The sequence below is a fragment of the Chiloscyllium punctatum genome, chromosome 15 (genome assembly GCF_047496795.1).
Source record: "Chiloscyllium punctatum isolate Juve2018m chromosome 15, sChiPun1.3, whole genome shotgun sequence".
NCBI classification, from domain to species: domain Eukaryota; kingdom Metazoa; phylum Chordata; class Chondrichthyes; order Orectolobiformes; family Hemiscylliidae; genus Chiloscyllium; species Chiloscyllium punctatum.
In genome coordinates, this window is record NC_092753.1 from 9,633,741 (window position 1) to 9,648,679 (window position 14,939).

The 14,939-nt window shown below is 42.4% G+C and overlaps 1 protein-coding gene across 1 annotated transcript in view; it reads left to right on the forward strand.

The window, feature by feature from the left end:
• Window positions 1–14,939, forward strand: part of rubcnl (rubicon like autophagy enhancer) — a 78,128-nt gene that overhangs the window by 42,360 nt on the left and 20,829 nt on the right. Inside the window, exons 10-13 of the mRNA XM_072584587.1 lie at window positions 2,469–2,586; window positions 4,445–4,590; window positions 8,799–8,863; window positions 13,361–13,599. Of these exons, the coding sequence (XP_072440688.1) occupies window positions 2,469–2,586; window positions 4,445–4,590; window positions 8,799–8,863; window positions 13,361–13,599 (568 nt within the window). The remainder of the gene's footprint in view (window positions 1–2,468; window positions 2,587–4,444; window positions 4,591–8,798; window positions 8,864–13,360; window positions 13,600–14,939) is intronic.

The following is a 14,939-nucleotide window of genomic DNA, read 5'->3' on the forward strand; positions in this document are numbered from 1 at the left end:
CTGTAGTTCTGGACTCCCCCACCCCAGGGGAAAGACCTTGTCTATTTATCCTATCCATGCCCCTCATAATTTTGTAACCCTCTATAAGGTCACCCCTCAGCCTCCGACACTCCAGGGAAATTAGCCCCAGCCTATTCAACCTCTCCCTGTAGCTCAAACCCTCCAACCCTGGCAGCATCCTTAAATCTTTTCTGAACCCTTTCAAGTTTCACAACATCCTTCCTATAGCAGGGAGACCAGGATTGTACACCATATTCCAAAAGTGGCCTAACCAATGTCCTGTACAGCCGCAACATGACCTCCTAATTCCTATACCCAGTGCTCTGACCAATAAAGGAAAGCATACTAAACGCTGCCTTCACTATCCTATCTGCCTGCGACTCTACTTTCAAGGAGCTATGAACCTGCGCTCCAAGGTCTCTTTGTTCAGCAACACTCCCTAGGACCTTACCATTAAGTGTATAAATCCTGCTCAGATTTGCCCTTTCAAAATGCAGCACCTGACATTTATCTAAATTAAACTCCATCTGCCACTTCTCAGCCCATTGGCCCATCTGATCAAGACCTTGTTGCAATCTGAGGTAACATTCGCTGTCCACTATACCTCCCCCTTTTGATGCCATCTGCAAACTTATTAACTATATTCTAATAGTTAATAAAATGACAAAATAGTGAACTCAGCACCAATCCTTGTGGTACACCACTGGTCACCGGCTTCCAGTCTGAAAAGCTAGCCTCCCTACCACCACCACCCTCTGTCCTCTATATTCAAGGCAGTTCTGTATCCAAATGGCTAGTCCTCTGTGTTCCATGAGATCTAACATTGTTAAGGAGTAAACCGTGAGGAACCTTGTCGGACACTTACTGAAGTCCATATAGATCGCATCCACTGATCTGCCCTCATCAATCCTCTTCATTACTTCAAAAAAACTCCAAGTTTGTGAGACATGACTTCTCCCGCACAAAGCCATATTGACTGTCCTGAATCAGTCCTTACCTTTTCCAAATACATGTAAATCCTGTTCACTCCAAGATTCCCTTCAACAACTTGCCCACCACAGACTTAAGGCTCACTGGTCTATAGTTCCCTGGCTTGTCCTTACCACCTTTCTTAAACAGCGGCACCATGTTAGTCAACCTTCAGTCTTCCAGCACCTCACCTGTGACTATCAATGATACAAGTATCTCAGCAAGGGGCCCAGCAATCACTTCCCTTCCCACAGCGTTCTAGGATACGCCCAATCAGGTCCTGGGGGTTTATCCACTTTTATGCGTTTCAAGACATCCAGCACTTCCTCCTCTGTAATATGGACATTTTTCAAGATGTCTCTTTATTTCCCCAAGTTCACTCGCTTTTATGTCCTTCTCCACAATAAACACTGATGCAAAATACTCACTTAGTATGTCTCCCATCTCCTGCAGTTTGACACACAGGCTGCCTTGCTGATCTTCTGTGGGGCCCCATTCTCTCTAGATACCCCTTTGTCCTTAATGTATTAACAGAATCGCTTTGGATTCTCCTTAACCCTAATTTGCCAAAGCTATGTTTTGTCCCCTTTTTGCACTCCAGATTTGTGTCTTAAGTATACTCCTACTGCCTTTGTACTCTCCTCTTGTAAGGATTCATGCACAGTCAGAGTCAGAGAGCACAAACAGATGCCGACCAGATATCCCAATCTAATCTAGTTCCATTTGCCAGCACTTGGCCCATATCTCTCTAATCCTTCCTATTCCTATACCCATCCAAATGCCTTTTTAAAAAAAATATTGTAATTGTACCAGCCTTCTCCACTTCCTCTAGCAGCTCATTCCATACACACACCCCTCTGAAAAAGTTGCTCCATCAGTCCCTTTCATATTGCCTCCCTCCGCCCACCCTAAACCTATGCCCTCTAGTTCTGGACTCCCCCACCCCAGGGAAAAGACTTTGTCTATTTACTCGATCCATGCCCCTCATGATTTTATAAACCTCTATTGATCAGTGCTGGCTATACCTGACATATGCTTCCTTCTCTTACTTAACTAAAACCTCAATTTCTCTAATCATCCATCATTTCCTACACCTACATGCTTTGCCTTTCACCCTAAACAGGAACGTACTGTCTCTGGGCTCTGGTCATCTCATTTTGGAGTAGTGGTGGTTACTGTGGCAACACGTGCTTTCACATGTTATTATTTGGAGCTGTGCGGTTGTGATGGTGGCTCTTTCCATCACCATAGTTGACCAGAAATCTCTCCCACTTATATGTCTGTCACCTATGTTGGAAGGCTGAATGAGGCTTGAGTTTTACTTCCTCTGATGGGAAGGAGCAAATTTCTATTTGGAAATCCCCACCTCATCCACTTTATATTTTTTTTAAAAGCGACAACCAGCCCCTAGTGTATTTTCAAACATTATCCTCCAGTCTTACCTGTAATTCCCCTAATCATCTATTTTAAAGCACAGATACTTTTGTGTTTGGTTTCAGGCACTGCTTATCTGCTGAATATTTGGCTCGCCGACTGTTTAAATCTTTCAGAGTGACCTGGTTGCCCCCAGAGACTGAAGTGCATCACTTTGACACAGTGGAGAAAGTGTTGGATGAGGTAGGTTGCTAAGTGTATCACAGAGTCTGTCCTTGGGGCACTTCCATTGGGTGTTGCAATCCAAGTCCATAATTTGATTGAGTTTTTTTTGTTTGAAAAGAGGTACAAGTACCTGTGTTTTCTATGTTCTTGACCCATGTCAAGACAAGTGTCGCAACAATGTAGTACCTTTTTATAAAAACAAAAAAACTTTCTCCTATAATTTTGGAATTGGAGCAATACGCTGCCCTGTAACATTCCACAAATAGCAATATGGCATCAACCACATTCTTTTGTTGAAGTGTTGAACTTAGCTTGAAGATGGGACAGCTCAAAGTGATGTGGGTCTTTTAATGCCAACTTGTATTTTAGTGTCTTGCCTCTGACTGTGTAAGGCTCTCCCAAAATCACACTGGAGCGTCTGTCTATCTCCAATATAACTTGTCTCTATTGGAATCTATTATTTGCAAACCTTTCTCTCTATCTCAAGCAGCCTTAGCCCATTCTGTGCCATCTGCTGAACTCAGATTCTCTTTTTGACCTCCCAATTTCCTTGTATTGTAGTAAGCTGTCTCTTTTTTTAAGTTAGATTGCCACACCAAATAAAGCCTTTATTTACTTCAATACACAGCAACTCCAGTAGGATTTGAGTGCTACTTCACACCTAGGCTCATGTTTTTCATGGCCCAATGGGAATATTTTTAAACAGATTTAATTTTTGAATTCATATTCTAAAGATTTTCAAGTTTCCAGTTGTTTTAACTTTCTTCTTCGAATTATTGTTTTCACAACCTGTACTACTTAGAATCAATTCTAGTTAAAGTAGAATCTGTGAGGTTGGCTGTTTCCGTGGACATATGGCAACACACTCCAGAAACTACTGTTTTGCAGTTTTTCAAATCCAACTGGTCACCAGTACACTCGAGTCACTCCCAACACTAGCAACAATGATTTTTATTTTTTAAGAAAATATTTAAACTGCTGGCTAAAGTTGCTCCACAATTTGTTGCTTGACATTCTTTGCCATTCATAAAACAAAACCCAACAAGTGTCAATATTATGGGTGGAATGAGTGTCAAAAATGTGGATGTGCTTAAATGGGCTGAAACCAACTGTGGTATGTTCGAAATGTCCAGCATCTCAGAATTAGAATTGAGTCTTTTTTTTTGTCACCTGTACTCAAGTACAGGTCATTCTTCTATAATGCATGTTTCTTTAATATGAATTTGCTATAATGAGATTGACGACACTGTTTCTATAGTGTGACCATTTAAAAACATGTGTTGGCTATAATGCAACTACATCGCCAACATTTTAGGCGCTGTTTTGAAAGTGCAATTTTACTATAACATGGGGGTGCACAAGAATACAAAAATATTGCAGAATAGAACTACTGTACAATTAAATGTGTACAATTGCACCGAACACTACACTATTTTAGATACAAATCTTAGGTACTGAAATAGATTGGGGTACAAAAAAAAACTTCTTTTTTTTCTTTTGGTTTCTTGAAGTTCTACATTTTTAAATAGTTCTTCTTAGTATAAATTAAGAAAATAGATAAGTTAAAAGATAACCATTACAGTCCTTAACCTGCAGTCTCTCTACTCAATGGGATTTTCACACGTAGGCTTGCTCTTCCTGTACTGCTGGGTTTGATCTGTGACACGTTGACTGCACCGGGCCGCAGTCTGCCAGCCAACCCCTCTGGATTCCCAGCCCACCCACCTCCGCCCCCCCCCAACCTCTACTGGTATGAGAGAAAACCAATTGCTGAATATTGGCCTGACCAGCTGCAAGTGACAGACTCCACCTTTTTAAGAGTGAAATAGCTATTTAGCTTGATTTTTTTTTGTTACCTTTCTTTCCTACCTTCTAGTTTCTCCCTCTGAAGGACACTTTGCCTGGTGCAGAGGAATCTGTAGACCTGACACCAGAGTTCAAGTTAAATTCCCGATTGAGGGGGACTGCAGACTGGGCCCCACCTCGTTTTCAAATCCTGTTCTTCATCCATGCGCCACAAAGGTATGTATATCTTTTTAGCGTAAGTGATACAAGCACATGGTGTGGACAAAAACCTCCACCGGGAGGTAATTTTGTCAAACAGCTTAATTCAGCAATTAGAAATTTAGCAAATTGCACTTGATGCTATGTTAACAAGTTTTGGATTTGCGTAACCGCTGTTAGTTTATTTTGAGCTACTCCTTCATTCTGAAGACTGGTAATTGTTCTCTCATAGCTGAAGAACAAAATAGAATAAATATCTTTCTTGGGCATCATTTTATTGGCAGACTTGTCTTTTGTGTTCAGCTTCATTTTTGCATTGTATGTTAATGAGCAAAATTATTTGGGAGATCACCTCATTCACTTGAGAATTCCCCTCCCTAGTCTACTTCAGCCTCATTCAAGCATTACATGACCACTTGTAGAATCTCGTAGGGCTCCTAATGTGGGTAATGGCATGACTGCGTTTGTTGCATGCTTCTCGTTCCCCTCTGAAGGGGATGGAAGTATTTTCTTCAGTGTATTGAATTGGTTGCATGTGTGGATCTGTAACTGGGTGTAGACAAGGAGGGTGAAGATTTCCTTTCCTGTGCTACAATAGTGAGCCAGTTTTTAAAAAGATGTTGTGATTATTATTTTTGTGGTGACTCTTACATCTGCCCGTGATTTGCCAGATTTCTGAAATCCAATTCGCCACTTTCTAATGTCTACAAGACTAAACTATAAATGTCACAGCATTGAAGTGTAGATTAGCAGTGTTGCCTTGGTGTCTACAAGACCTGCAAGGCGCATCAATAAACTGGCTAAAGCTTAGGGGTTCCTTTTGGATTTGCAACAGATAAGTGACCATGCTACAACTTCTCAAATCCTTGGTTAGGACTCTGCTGAAGTGTGGCTGACACCATTCTTGAACGCAGCATTAAAACCTTGGATTTTAAAGGATGTCACTGAGGTAATGGTAAGAGAAATTGGGGTTATTGGAGTTGCTTACCTTGGATGAGGCAAGGTTCCTAGAATCCCTGCAGTATGGAGGCAGGCTATTTGGTCCATTGAGTTCAACCCTGAGCCCATCCAAGGTTTTTGAATATGAAGGTGTGTGTGTATAGCTCCAAAGAGATCATGGTAGGGGTAAGGGTGGTACATGAAGTGGAAGTGACCTTGATGTATCCAGAATGTGACTGAAGCTTGGTTTAGTGTTAAGCATGATGTGAGGTTATGCACTCTGGTTTAGGCAAAGAGAATTGATGTTTGTTAGGAGCACTGTACAACTTCAGATATTTTAATCTCTCACAATTCAATTCTATGATATTAAAGTCATGGGTATAAAGCATGGAGACAAACTCATTGGTCCAACTCGTCCATGCTGACCAGATATCCTAAATTACTCTCGTCTCATTTGGCCCATATCCCTCCAAACCCTTCTTTTTCATGTATCTGTCTAGATGCCTTTTAAATGCTGTAATTGTACCAGCCTCCTTCACTTCCTTTGGCAGCTCATTCCATACATGCACCACTCCGTCAAAAAGTTGCCCTTTAGGTCCCTTTTTTTTTAAAAAAAAATGCTTCCCCTTGTTCCTGGTTATACCCTGTGTAACAGTTTGCTCGGAGTGATGAGTATAACTATACAATGTTTCTCATATTTCATGCACTCTCGAACTGCCTAAGAAAATGGGGAGTTAAGCTCCTGTCCCCTTTCATTCCTGTACATACTCTATTCTCTCAACTCTGTGTAACTGCAAACCTGTCTGCTTATCAATAAGCACCTTGGGGACGTGACTAATTGTTGCCTTGGGCAGTCTGCTGCAAACTATCTGAGATTTTGTTACTGGTTTTAAAAGAACGGGATTACTGAATTGAGAGAGCTGTAAACTGTGTTGAATTCAGTTTGTGCAGATCAGCAATTTCTGGCCAAGGTGCAAATGAAAACTGTGTATTGAGGGGAAATTTTAAATTTAAACAGCAGAAGATTGAGTCTTTGTGAAATCACATTTCAAGAATTCTAACTTGAAATGCTGTGTAGTTATGTGAATTTATTTTTAAAACACTGGTTCATGAAATGTGGACATTTCTGGCAAGGCCAGCTTTTCTTCTCCATCTCGAATTGCCCTTTAGGTGGAGGTGAACTGCTGTCTTAAGCCACTGTGCTGTACGCAAACCCACACAATGCTGTTGGTGAGTTCCAGGATTCTGACCCAGTGACTAGGTGAACTCTGATAATTCCACGTTGGTACGTGGATTACAGGAAATGTGCAGGTGGTGGTGTTCCCATGTGGCTGTTGTCCTCTTTATGGGAGGTAGAAGTTGCGGTATTGAAGATGTTGATTAAAGGAATCTTTTGAGTTGCTTCCATGCATCTTGTAGATGGGACACACTGTCCTACCACTATGTCAGTGTAAGGGTAAGCAAGCAGGCTGCTTCTGTTAGTGTTATTGAAGCTGCATTCATCAAGGCATGATTTGGAGGTGCCGGTGTTGGATTGGGGTGTACAAAATTAAAAGTCTCTCAACACCAGGTTATAGTCCAACAGGTTTAATTGGAAGCACACTAGCTTTCGGAGCGACGTTCCTTCATCAGGTGAATCACCTGATGAAGGAGAGACGTTCCGAAAGCTAGTGTGCTTCCAATTAAACCTGTTGGACTATAACCTGGTGTTGAGTTTTAACCTCATCTAGGCAAGTGGAGAATATTTCATCACGCTCTTAACTTCTACCTTGTAGATGGTGGACAAACTGTAGGGAGTCAGGAGGTGAGTTACTTGCTGCAGTATTCCTAATCTTTGACATGTTCTTGTAGCCACTGTTCACATAGCCATTCCAGTTGAGTTTCTAGTTAGTAATAATCCCCAGGATGAAGATGATGGATTTAGTGATGGCAATGCCATTGAACTCCCCTTGGAGTTCATTCTTCATTGCTTGACAAGTTACATATGTGCCTCATGAGGATTGAACATTGCCTAAACCATGTTGAATGTGGGCATGGACTAGCTCAGTGGTTAGCACTGCTGCCTCCCAGTGTCCTGGGTTTGATTCCAGACTCTGTCTGTGTGGAATTTGCTCATATTCTCACCATGATTGCGTGGGTTTCCTCCTGGTGCTCTGGTTTCCCTGCATAGTCCAACGATGTGCAGGTTAGGTAGATGGGCCGTTTAGTGTGGCTGGTTGTGTCCAGGGATGTGTCGGTTAGGTGGATTAGCCATGGAGAATTGCAGGGTTACAGGGATAGGTTAGGGGTTTGGTCTGGGCGGGCTGCTCTTCAGAGGGTTGGTATGGACTTGATAGGTTGAATGGTCTGTTTCCACATTGTAGGGTTTCTGATTCGATGATGGGATGCTTTATATCTGAAGAGCTGCCAATGTGCAATCAAGAATCTTCATTTCAGACCTCTGTGCTGAGTGCAAGATTGTTGATCAATAGTTGAGTCAGGCATCACTCTGAATTACCACAGCGGTGTTCTGGGACTTAGATAATTGGCTTCTCACAGCTACGACCACCATGTCATGTTCGGTACAACTCTAACCAACGAAGATCATCATTTTCCCCCCCGATTCCCATTGTCTTCAGTTTTAAACCACCTTGATGTTGAAGGTAGTTACTCGCCTCTCCTCTGGATTGCAGTTTTTTTTTTGGTTGTTTTTCTCTGTTTGGCCGAGGTAATGAGATCGAGGCCAAACCCAACTGAGCATTGGTAGACACTATCACGGTGGAAGTGCAGCACTGACAACAGCTTCCGTTTCTTTCTTCTGGGATATACTGAAGGGGTGGGAATTGGCAGATTTGGGTTTGTCCTGATCTTTATGGAAAGGATGTAGCTGAACAGAGTTTGAGCTGTATGTGAACAGTGTGAACATACTCCTAGAGTTAAAAGTAAACTCACTCCCATGCTTCAAAGTTCAACGATTGAGTTTTAAGTCTTTGTCCAAAGACTTGCGAAAATTTAGCCTCTAGGATTGTGTGCAGTGAAGCTGCATAATGTGGCTTTTTAATTAAAGACTAGTGGCATTCTGCATTTTTTTTTAAAATGAGCCTATTTTCCTTTTGAAATAGCCCTTGGCTCCTTTTTCCCCTAATCTGTATAAAAACCATTGCCATATTTATTTTTTATGTATCAATCCATTCTAGAGTAAAATTCTTTAGCAATATGGTTGTATAGATCAAAACGAGAATCCAAAGTGATGTGTTCATCTCCTGACTCTGTGTGTGTTTGATTCTCTCTTCTCTTGATGATTACAGGAGAGAAACTGTTGTAGCTGCTCAGAACTCCATGTGTGCTGGCTGCGGAACTCCAATCGAGCAGAGTAAGTGGTCGAAACTGCATCTGATATCCATGGATGTGCTCTTTCAGTTTAGGAATCTATTCAGCCTGTCTAACAGGTGGCCCCTTTAGCAGTACGGAAATTAATCGCTTATCTATTCGTTTGGTCTTAGTGTTGTACAACACAAACAGATCCTTCGGTCCATCTTGTCCATGCCAGCCAAATATATTAAATTTTAATCTAGTCCCAGTTGCCTGCATTTGGCCCATGTCCCCCTCAACCCTTCCTTGTGTTTGTGGAACTTTCCTGTGCGCAGTCTGGCTGCTGTTTCCTGCATCACTCGACTCATTGGCTGGGAAATGCTTCAAGATGTCTGGTGTTTGTGAAAGGCGCTATTTAAATGTAAGTCTTATTCCACTATTTGCACTGACTCTACCTCGTCGAAGTGAAATATATTTTCCGCCTATACATCTCCATTTTGTCTTTGGGTTTTGGTGTACGTTTTACGTTTTCCATTTTCAACTTTGCCAAGAACCCCAACTCCCTACCACTAATTTGGTGACATTTCAATTTGTGATGCTGTATGTCTGATTTCAGCTTCCAAATTTTTTTTTGTAAACAGTGAACAACACTGCTCCACTGCACCATGAGGAATGTCACTTCCCACCTTTAACCTCTTCCTTCTTCTGTTTTGTAGTCAGCCCTGAAAAAGGGTTACACTTGAAACACTAACTTCTCCATCTCTTGATGCTGCCTGGCTTGTCCTTTCAGCCTCCTGCTTGTCTACATTGTAGTCAATTGGCTATCATTCTATTACATGGGGAGGTGATGCCCTAGTAATATTATCTCTAGGCTATTAATTTAGAGACCTAGGTCATGTTTTGAGGACCTGGGTTCCAGTCCTGCCATGGCACATGGCTGAATATGATTTCAGTAAAATCTGGAATGAAAAGTCCTGATCATGAACCAGGTGTCTGAAAAACCCATCTTTGTTCACTGATGTCCTTTTTAGGGAAGGAAACTGCCATCCTTATCTGGTCTGGCCAATGTGCAAATGCCCTCTGGGCAATGAAGAATGGGCATTAAACACTGGCTGAGCCAATGACACGATGAATAAAAAAAACTCCCCACTTTTTTTTCCCCCAACATTGTTATCAACTTCATGAGTCTACTCTGCTTATATTTGAAATATAAAGAGGTACAAATCAAATCTTCTGATCTCCTCCATCTTAATTTCAATTGATTGCATCGACTGCCTCTTGGGAGAAAGTTGCAAATATCCATTCTGTCACCTTGAGTTGGGAGAGAGTAAGTGACTTTTAAATATTTAAATCTAACTTGTATTCTGTCCATTCTTACCAAAAGAAATATTTTCCCTGGATCTTTGGTTTGAATCCTGAATGGCAAAACTGCAAATATTATTCAGTTTTTCTTTTGGAAGGACTGTGGATGTCCCAGTAATTACTCTAGTCCTCCAGTTGCTATGTAATATTAGATAGTATCCATTAAGTATGAAATATAATGAACTACTGTTAGTGAGCTTTTACTTGCAGGTTTCAGTAAAACTTGTCTGCTTCTCCATTGCATTGTCAATCTTTAGCAGAAGCTTTGGGTGAGCGTGAAATGTGGGAGGTTACTTGTTTCACAGTCATTCAGATTAGTTTATTAATGTGTAAGTTTGCTCACTGAGCTGGAAGGTTTGTTTTCAGACATTGTCACATGCCTGGTAACATCAGTGAGAGTCTCTGGTGAAGCACTGGTGATATGTCCCACCCCTCTTAGGTCTTGGTTTCTTAAGGTGGGTGATGCCACTTCCAGCTTTTGTTTTCCAAGGGTAGGTAGATAGTATCTAAATTGATGTTTATTGACGGATTCTATATTCTGGTTAGAATACCATGCCTCTAAGAATTCCATGTGTGTCTTTGTTTCACCTGTCCTAGGATGTGTGTGTTGACCCAGTCAAAGATTAGATTTTTTGAGCTTCTAAACTTGAAAGAACATAAAGCTAGCTAGTTGGTGTGTGTCCTCAGAATTAAACCTGTTCAACCCAGGTATTGTCAGAGAGATTGTGAAAAGCAAGCCTTTTCCTAGCCACCAGATCCTGGAATGAGTTTCCCAGAGTTCTTCTCCTGCTGGGATCTGAACGTGACCAAGATGGAATGCATAATGCCCAAAAGCATCGTCTGTTTAAAACACTTCGTGATTGACCTATTGCCATTCGAACAGGACGAGTAGGGTAATTAACTTTATAGCAAGGTACAAGCTTTCAATGCATAGTTTTCATTAAGTACTGGCTTTGAAGTGACTGACTTTTTTTTAAAAGATCTGATTTTCCATGTTAGAATTAATGAATTTTGTGACAGGATTGCTGTTGGCTCTGTTAAGTGAATAGAGATTTCCCTGCAGATGGGGCATTCATTCAATCCAGTCTTGGACAGTTCCTGTAGAGCATGCACCTACTCTAGTTTGGATGTGGTGTGTGAAATGGAAGGTACCTTTTCAAATCCACCAAAGAGCTTTTCGTAACTTAGCAAGCTCATGATGTGGAACTGAAACATTCAAACAAGACTAAACTGTTAGTAATCCCTGGTGATACTGGTCTCTGCCTGGATCCCATGGTGATCAGTACAGTGACTCAGTGGTTAGCACTGCTGTCTCACTGTGCCAGGGACCTGGGTTTGACTCCAATCTCAGGTGACTATCTGTCTGTGTGGAGTTTGCATGTTGTCCCCATGTCTGCCTGGGTTTCCTTCGGGTGTTCTGGCTTCCTCCCACTGTCCAAAGATGTGCGTTTAGGTGGATTGGCCATGCTCAATTACCCTGTAGTATCTGGGGTGTGCAGGTTAGGTGTGATAGCCATGGGAAATGTGGGGTTATAGGGATGGGGGGGGGGGGGGGAAAGAGAGTGTCGATGGGCCTGGGTGGAATGCTTTTCAGCGACTGTGTGGACTTGTTGGGTCAAGTGGCCTGTTTCCATGTGGTAGGGATTCTATGAAATGCCTCGTTGCCTTCAGCACTGTCCACCAGTTCTCCCATATGCAGTCAGTGCCTGTTACTCCACCATTGTGTATATCACCTTCTGGAGAAAATGCAAGGGTAAACTTCCAAGCCTGTAATTTTCAGGAGATAATCACCTATTAGTTGAGATATTTCCAGTAAAGTTGTATGTACAACCGTCTCTTGCCAATACTTAGGCACGTGAATAAAACATGACAGTCTTCCCAATATAAGTGCCGTCAATGACGACAGTGTCTGGTAGCCGTAAGCCTGTTATTACCAGCTGCGAGCGACATCCTGTGTTCAAGCAAAAATAATTAGAATGGAGCATGACTCCAATGGAGACCTGGCAGGTGTTGCAGCAATATTTAGGGAACTACATGGGACAGATGAGCTGTAAATAGCTGTTGTATTTTCCTCCCTACTTGTTGTCAGGTAGTCCATGCTTGTAAGGCAGCTTATCGAGTCATACAGCATGGAACAGACCCTTTTGGTCCAACCTGTCCATGCCGACCGTAATCCTAAACTAAACTAGTCCCATCTGCCTGCTCTTGGTCCATATCCTTCCAAACATTTCTTATTCATGTACTTATCCAAATGTCTCTTAAATGTTGTAACTATACCCACATCCACCACTTCCTCAGGAAGTTCATTCCACACATGAACCACTGTTTTAACAAGAAAAAATTGCTCCTCATGTCTCTTTTATTGAAATCTTTTTCTTCTCCCCTTTAATATGCCCCCTTATCTTGAAATCTAGAGAAAAGACTCCTGCCATTTACATTACCTGAACCCTGCATGATTTTATTAGAGGTTAATAAAGTTACTGTCAACCTCCTACAGTCCAGTGAAGAAAGTCCCAGGCTCTCCTTAAACTCTCACTCTTCATTCCCAGCAACATCCTGGTAAATCTATTGAACCCTATCCAGTTTAATAATATCCTTTTATAAATAGGCGACCAGAACTGAACACAGGAGACCAGAAGAGGTCTCACGAACGTCCTGTACAGCCTCAACATGACGTCCCAGATCCTGTACTCCAAGGTCTGAGCAATGAAGGCAAGCGTGCTAAATGCTGCCTTAATCACCCAATCTCAGAATTATGTATGTGAACCTCTAGGTGGTCTCTGTTCGACAACATTACCCAAGGAGAAAGTGAGGACTGCAGATGCTGGAGATCAGAGCTGAAAATGTGTTGCTGGAAAAGCGCAGCAGGTCAGGCAGCATCAAAGGAGCAGGAGAATCGACGTTTCGGGCATAAGCCCTTCTTCAGGAATGCATTGAAGAAGGGCTTATGCCCGAAACGTCGATTCTCCTGTTCCTTGGATGCTGCCTGTCCTGCTGCGCTTTTCCAGCAACACATTTTCAGCAACATTACCCAAGGCCCTACTTATAATTGGTATGTTTTAAACATTACTGTACAACTTGGGGCAACATACCTGGACTGTTACTTTAGAGGAAAATGCAATGCATTGTTTTAATTCAACACTGTTTTAGGACAGAACAGCTACCCCTCCTCTGAATATTTCTGTCCTCCCAACAGAATACATCAAAAAGCTCCGTTACTGCGATTACTTGGGGAAGTATTTCTGTGAGTGCTGTCACCACAATGAGGAATCGCCAATCCCTGGCCGAATCCTAATGAAGTGGGATTTCAGCAAGCATCCAGTCTGCCATTTCTCCAAACAGCTGCTGGAAAGTATATGGCATGACCCACTGTTCAACATTTTCTACATCAACAAGTCCCTCTACAGCAAAGTGAAGGAACTGAGAAAAGCCAAGGTACATGGGACTATTTGGGCTTGTATGATTTAGGAAACGGGATGACTAGAATTGGTTTTGATTTTTGGTTTCCAATGCAAGTTTGAAATGATTGCGAATAAAAGATGGGATTTGTTTGTTTGTTTTTAATCTGAATCACCTGTTTTATAGTTAGCCTAAAGATGAGTGGTCATTATGAGTTGCTGCAGTCTTTGTTATGGATAGAGGAGAAAGTCCATCTCAATTCCTTTTTTTTTGTCTCTGCTACTATCTTGTGAGCAGCGTGGCTTAATACACTGTTTTTCAAATCCTCTTTCACCTTCAACCACTCTGCATCACCATTGACCACTAGTTTCCAAATACCTTTTTCCCCCACCGCCTCCCTCCCCCCCCAACCACCCCCAAATAAAATCTCTTCCCAGATCCAAACCTTCAACTCGGCACCACCCTCTTGAACTGTCCTACCTATCCACCCCACTGACCTATCACAATTACTGCCCCATCTGCATCTACCTATTGCCTTCCCACTCCCCTCTATCTCAGCACCCACCACCTCTCTTCTTCCTCCCCCCCCCCACCCCCCCAAAATTCCAAAGGGCTTGTTCCCAAAACATCAGGTGCTCCTGCTCTTCTGGTGCTACCTGACATGCTGTGCTTTTCCAGCATCACATTTTTTGACTTTGACATAACCGACTACAAAGTGAAGTTGGGATCGAATTGCTGACAAAATGTATCCTTCTCCTCCAGCAAGCTCAATGCATTCTCTGCTCATTTTTTTTGAGCAGAAGGTTGGTGGAAATCATGTCACCTATCCCACCAGCCGCAGATGCACCTGTACCCATAGTCACCGCCATAGACATCAGATCGGCCTCCTTAAGTGTGAACTCGAGGTAAATGACCAGCTTGATGGAGTCCCTGGCTGAGCCCTCCAATCCTGTGCAGACCAGTCAGCGGGAGTATTTACACCATCGTTTAATCTCTCCTTACTATGATCTGGAGGCCCCGCCTACTTCAAGAAGACCACCATCATCTGAAATACCATGCAGTGTGCCTCAATGATTACCAACTGGTGGCTCTGACATCCATCGTTATGGAGTGCTTCAAGAGATTAGTCATGACCCACATCAACTCCATGCTTCCAGGTTGCCTTGATCCTTTTTGTAACTTGCCTACCATCACAACAGGTCCACAGCAGACACCATCTTCCTGACCCTACACTCCTCATCCCTGGAACATCTGGACAACAAGAATGCTTACTTCAGGCTTCAACTTTATTGACTTTATAGCTGTGCTATCAACACTATCATTCCAAACACATTCATCTCGAAACTCTGGGACCTAGATCTCTGCTTCCCCACCCC